Genomic DNA, 6,329 nt, shown 5'->3' with positions numbered 1-6,329 from the left:
TTGGAAACATTCTCCAAGGAAACAGGCCATTATGTTAACGGTCTCTGTATGTCTCTGGGTGGTAGCAGGGTGGGATTTTTTTCCCCCTTCGTTATGCTTTTATATTTTCTAATTTTTTTCTACAATAGGCATATAAAACATATAAATAGAAGTTAATAAAGTAAAAATCTTAAAAGAAAAAGAGTCTCCAAAGGACTATACAAATAAGAAAGAAATTCAAATGTAAATAAGTTCATTGATTGGTAGAGTTGACTGCTAATCATATTGATTGACAGCATGACTCCAGCTACTTAATTGATTGTTTTGGGGGGTGTTTTGTTTTGTTTTTTTTAAATCAAGCATTGGACCTCAGCCTTTAGTAAGAAGGAAATATGCCATTCACCTTATGAAGGCATGAACTCTTTCTGGACTCTGAAACTTTGCCTCCACTGATGGAAGAATTCATGCAACACCCTGTCCCCAAAACCCTAAAAAAAAAAACTTGAACTTTTAATCTGTCTTTTTCAAAGGTTAAGTATGAGATCCTCAGGAAAATATTATATTGTGGATTAATATGTGGCATTTACAAGTTAAAAAAAAACAACTACCTTATCAACAACAACAAGAAAATGTAGAAAGTTCATCCACTGCCTTTTGATTTTACATTTGTGTGAACGTTTCTGCTGTTAGAAATACTATGTCCAGTTAACTTCTGGTTAGTCAGAAAGCCAGAGGGAGCCCCCAGTGTATGAAAGGGTCATTCATCGAGGGCTGAGCACGAAGGTCCTTCATCCACAGTGAGTTATCCTGCGCACATACCCTCCAAGTACAGATGGCTCCTCAGGGCAGGAATTAAAGATGAAGACAGAAATGACTCTCAAACGGAATACAGTACATTAATTCACTTAGAAGGCACCAGGGTGTGTCTGCTTCACTGACTTTTCCGAAGGCACAGAATTTGGCCCTGTTTCCAGTTATAGTAAATATGTTTACTCCTTAAAGGTTTCCTCAAATCTCCCCAAAGGAGGGGCGTGGCTTATCACCAAATTCTAAATGAGCTGCTTGGTGACTGGAAACCACGCGGGGTCATTAGGGTCTCAGACTTACTGGAGGCTCAGCTGTCACCTTTGTCTCCACCTCCCCCAGGAGCTCCCAAGAGCAGGCAGTTGAGTTCAGGCAGTTGGCTGAGGTCTTCTGGAGGAGAACAGAAAGGGGGAGGGGGACTGCTGGGTGAGGTTGGTCTTTCCTAACTTTTATTAATAGGGAACATGTGGGCTGAAGCGAAGGCGGGGGACTGGGGTTGCTGAGTAAACAGGATGGGAAGAGAAAGAGAATGATGCTTTTATATTCTTGTCTATTCTAGATCCAGGGAGGCTCTTTAATGGAGATGAAAGGGAGAGACATTGAAAGGAAGTAGCTTCCAAAGCGAAATGTGCAGACGTCCTCTTTCCCCCTTCCACGGGAGGGGGCTGTGTGGTCCCCTGGCATTGCTAGCCCAAGTGCTAACCGGTTTCACTAAGGTTCTCCTCATCTGTGGCTCTGCTTTATGTCGATCGTGTGAGAATCCCTGTTTAGACCTTTCACTTATTTCTCCATCCCACTAGTAATAATGGAGTGCTACTCTTTGCCAGGCACCGTTTCAGCCACTGTGCATACAGCAGTCTTCATTAACAGTCTAGAGCAGTGGTTCTCAACCTGTGGGTCGAGACCCCTTGGGCAGTCGAACGACCCCTTTCACAGGGGTCGCCTAAGACCATCCTGCATATCAGATATTTACATGATGATTCATAACAGTAGCAACATTACAGTTATGAAGTAGCAACGAAAATAATTTTATGGTTGGGTCACAACATAAGGAACTGTATTTAAAGGGCCAGAAGGTTGAGAACCACTGGCCTAGAGAGAAAGGTGAGTAATAAAGAATTACAATAGACAAGTGCCAACTGTGACACTGATTGGACCCCTGTGCGTGGGAGCATAGAGAGGGGACACTAATCCAGACTTGGTCAGGGAGGGCTGATCAGGGAGGCCTCCCCTGAAAAGGAGTCCATGACACCTGAACTGAGCCTGGAGTTAACCAGCAAGACAAGGGAGGGTGGGTTTACGTTTTGACACGACAAGAACTTTGCAAAATGAGAGTAACAGTATCACTGATTAGAAAAGTCATGTTGCTCTGAGGGATGAAAGAGAAGATGGTATCCCCAAAGACTCTGCAGAAGGATGCTGTAGAGCAGGGATCCTCAAACTACGGCCTGCGGGCCACATGCAAATACAAATATTGTATTTGTTCCCGTTTTGTTTTTTTACTTCAAAATAAGATATGTGCAGTGTGCATAGGAATTTGTTCATAGTTTTTTTTTTAAACTATAGTCCAGCCCTCCAACGGTCTGAGGGACAGTGAACTGTCCCCCTGTTTAAAAAGTTTGAGGACCCCTGCTATAGAGGCTATAACACAAAGTCTGCTGGTGTTCCAGAGAACACCTCGCTGAGAGTCCACATCCAGAGGGGGAATGAGAAAGAGTGCTGTTTGCACCTGAAGCTTTCTTCCCATGATGGCCTATTTTTGTCTACAGCTCATAAATGCCTTTTTATGGAAAGGAAATAAGACTATGAGGCAGGCAGTGCCCTCGGTGGACCCCGGATCGGTCTCTTGCTTCAACAGTGTTTAGACGAAACAGACCCAGGGGTGCCCCTTCTGACCTCCAACCACCCTCCAACCTCTTTTCCAGCATCACCTTCAGAACCACCTCAGAGTTCAAGAAAAGCCAAGCCCCCATTTTTGACCTAAACTCCTTATTGCCAAACAACCATGAGCTCTCAAATTCATCAGAATTACTCCACCGGGATAGAGGCTGCTGTCAACCCCCTGGCCAGCCTGCATCTGCGGGCCTCCCACACCTACCTCTCTCTGGCTTCTATTTCGACTGCGTCCATGTGGCGCTGGAGCGTGAAGACCTCTTCTTCCACCAGTTGGCGGAGGAGAAGCTCAAGGGCGCTGATGCTAAACAAGCCCGGTGTCTGCACTCTCTTCCAGGACGTGCTGAAGCCTCCCCAGATGAGTGGGCAAAACTCAGGCCACCATGGGAGCCGCCCTGGCCTTGGAGAGGAACCTGACCCAGGCCCTTGTGGAGCTGCAGGCCCTGGGCTCTACCCACTACCCTCGCAGACCCTCAGCTCTGTGACTTCCTGGAGAACCACTTCCTGGGTGAGCAGGTGAAACTCATCAAGAAGATGGGCAACACCTGACTCACCTCCACACACCGGCCAGGCTGGGCTGGGCGAGTATCTCTTCAAAAGGCTCCCTCTCAAGCACCACTAGGAGCCTGTGGAGCCCAGAGGCCGTTGAGGGGACCCTCTGCATCCCCTGGTGTCTGGCTTTTGCCTGAGCCTCTCCCTGAAACCACTAGCCATTCTTTTAATTACCCTGGAGCCCTCTCCCATGTATTAAACCAAATGGAAACAATAAAGCTTTTTATAGCAAAATATATATATATAAATAAAAAGACTGAGGCAGGCAGGTGTGTGAGGGATTTTTCCATTTCCTTATCAAAACCTGCTGATATTTACAAATATAAGTATTTAAAGCGTCTCAAGTATGTTTGCCACATAATCTTAAAAACAGCATTGCTAGGATAAACTATCACATTTTAATTTTGTGTTGACATCTGAATATCAGGAAATTTTATCATTAAATTTAATTTTTATTACTATATATACATATGTCATAAATACTGAGTATTTATAAGAGTGCTATATAAGCCTGAATCTTTTTTAAAAAAATATAACAAATGCATATGAATATTTCTATGATAAAATTTTAACCACAAAAAACATGAGCAAGTATTGAAGAAATTAAATGTTACCGATTTTTTTCATTTATCAATTTTATTTCAGACAATTTCAAAGAAATGAGGAGAGTCCTCCAGCTGTGCAGTCAGTGCCGTGGTTCTCCACCAGGTCTGAGATCTGAGCCCCAGCCAACCAGGTCACAGCAGACGTTTCTGCAGGATTCCTTTCTGAGCACCTTGAAGATGAGCATCCAGGCGCCACCCACACTCCTGGAGCTGGCAGCAAAGCGCCTGCTGAGGGACCAGGCCTCGGCCATCGCAGCTCTGGAGTACCTGCCCGCCGAGCTCTTCCTGTACCTGTTCGTCCTGGCCTACCGTAGTGGACACCACCGCCAGACCCTGAAGGCGGTGGCCCAAGCCTGGCCCTTCACTGTCCTCCCTCTGGGGGTCCTGAGGCAGCATCCCCCTGATCATGCCCCAACCAGGGCCATGGGCTTAAAAGCCGTGTTTGACGTGCTTGATGTTCTGCATTCCCAGGAGGTTCGGCCCAGGAGGTGCAAACTGCGGGTGCTGGATTTAAGGAACACGGGTGCCAGCTTCTGGGATATGTGGTGTGGAGTCAGCGCCCGGAATTGCTCACTGACGGGACCAGTGACTGCGCACAGCTCCAGCCCCAACATGGAGCACCCCCTGGCTCCCTTGGAGGTGTTCCTAGACCTTAACTTCACTGAAAGGGACCGGGATAAGTTTTTCATGCACATCATCCAATGGGCCCAGCAGAGGGGAGGGTTGCTACACCTGTGCTACAAGGCACTGAGGATTTCTGAGGTGCCCTTCCAGAGGGTCAGGAGGGTCCTGGATAGGGTGCGGCTGGACTGCATCCAGGAGGTGAAAGTGAACTGCACCTGGGACCTGCCCACCCTGGGGACATTTGCTCTCTACCTGGGTCAGATGAATAACCTGCAGACTCTCTCTCCCCGCATCGATGTGTTGGCTGAGGAGGAAGAGGACGAAGAGCAAGAGGAGGAGAGGGAAGAAGAACAACAGGAAGAGGAGCAGGAGTGGGAGGAGGAAGAGGAGTTGGAGAGGGAGGAGGCAGAGGAGCAGGAGGAAGAGGAGCAGGAGGAAGAGGAGCAGGAGGAAGAGGAGCAGGAGTGGGAAAGGCAGGAGCAGGAGGAGCAGCGATCCTTTTCCCAATTCCTCTCTCAGATGCTCAGGCTGCGGCACCTCGGGGAGCTCCACATGCGTTCTCCCTCCTTCCTCCCAGGCCATCTGGACCAGATGCTCAGGTGCCTGCAGACCCCCTTGGACAAACTCTGCCTAACACATTGCCAGCAGCTGATGCATTCAGACCTGACACACCTGTTCCAGTGCCCGAACCTCAGGCAGCTGAAGATCCTGCATCTATCGGGCCTCAGCCTTGCGGATTTCAGTGAGCCCCTCCGAGCTCTGCTGGAGGCAGTGGCACCCACCCTCCAGGCCGTGGGTCTGGATAACTGTGGGATGGAGGACTCCCAAGTCGAGGCCATCCTGCCTGTCCTGAGCCGCTGCCACCAGCTCAGGAAATTCACCATCTCTATAAACAACTTCCCCGTGGCCACCGTGGAGAAGCTGCTGCGCCACACAGCTGGGCTGCGCAGTTTAGAGGTCAAGGTCTGCCCCATCCCCCTGGAGTGTTACGGGACCCAGGGGACTGTCAACCAGGAGAGACTTGCCCTGATCCGGGCTGAGCTCACGGGGACCCTGAGGGAGTTAGGACAGCCCGGACCATCTATCTTGCCACCAAGCACCGTAGACATAGGGAGTTTTATCACGTGGCATTTTCATGACATGGAGCCCGTGATGTGCCCCTGTCGTGATCCTGCTCACCAGGTGCACCTAACAAGGGCTTCCTTCTAGGCCCCTGGAAGCTGAAACCTCGGACTAGGGTGCAGTATGCAGGGGCCACTCACGTTTCAGGTTCATGCTCAGTGTGAATGGGGAAAGGGAGGGACCCAGCCCGGGAACAGGATTGCAGGGGCAAAGGTTGGGGAGTTCCAGGAACCTCAAAGGCAAAGTGTCCTACAATCAGAAACATGAATCTGATTTGCTTGAGGAGGGGTGGGGATTTGGGCTCAAGGTGCATCTGTGAGAGTTAACCCTGGGGTGGATGGTTGTAAAGGAATGTTCAGAAATAAAGACAATTTCAAAGGCCAAAAAATAAAAAAATAAAAATAAAATAAAATAAATGAGAACTTTGTCAGTATAAAAAATTTTATTTCATGCCATTATTTCTTTTCAATCTGCTAGCTAAAAACATGTCCATATCAGTCTTTTCTTTCTTGATCCTTATTATAGTCTCCATAAAAATCATTAGAAATATACTGTCTCAAAAAGAGAAGCTGATTCCTCTCCTGTATAAATTGTTAGTTTTCTGATTGACTTTGAAAACCAAAACTTTACTCTCTTTGAGGGAAAATAATCTATTTTTCTAGAGAATTTCAATCTGTCAGTCACTCTGATAGACACACAGCTCCTACTGTATTATTTTTTGCTTCAGCTTCCATGTGTTAAAACAAAATC

General features: G+C 47.7%; 1 protein-coding gene across 1 annotated transcript; it reads left to right on the top strand.

The window, feature by feature from the left end:
• The first annotated feature begins 4,010 nt into the window (after positions 1-4,010).
• On the top strand, positions 4,011-5,666 carry LOC132229585 (PRAME family member 8-like). Its single transcript, XM_059686153.1, has 2 exons — positions 4,011-4,713; positions 5,035-5,666. Exons 1-2 carry the CDS (start codon positions 4,011-4,013, stop codon positions 5,664-5,666), a joined length of 1,335 nt encoding a protein of 444 aa, XP_059542136.1.
• The last annotated feature ends 663 nt before the right edge of the window (positions 5,667-6,329 follow it).

Source organism: Myotis daubentonii, chromosome 3, assembly GCF_963259705.1.
Source record: "Myotis daubentonii chromosome 3, mMyoDau2.1, whole genome shotgun sequence".
NCBI classification, from domain to species: domain Eukaryota; kingdom Metazoa; phylum Chordata; class Mammalia; order Chiroptera; family Vespertilionidae; genus Myotis; species Myotis daubentonii.
This window is presented reverse-complemented; position numbering and strand designations above follow the sequence as displayed.

What these genes read in the sequence shown, in the direction of transcription:
- LOC132229585 (XM_059686153.1), top strand. Translation starts at nt 4,011, where the DNA reads ATGAGCATCCAGGCGCCACCCACACTCCTGGAGCTGGCAGCAAAGCGC. An exon ending in GACATTTGCTCTCTACCTGG is followed by an intron (nt 4,714 to 5,034) that starts GTCAGATGAATA and finishes CCTTCCTCCCAG; the next exon opens with GCCATCTGGACCAGATGCTC.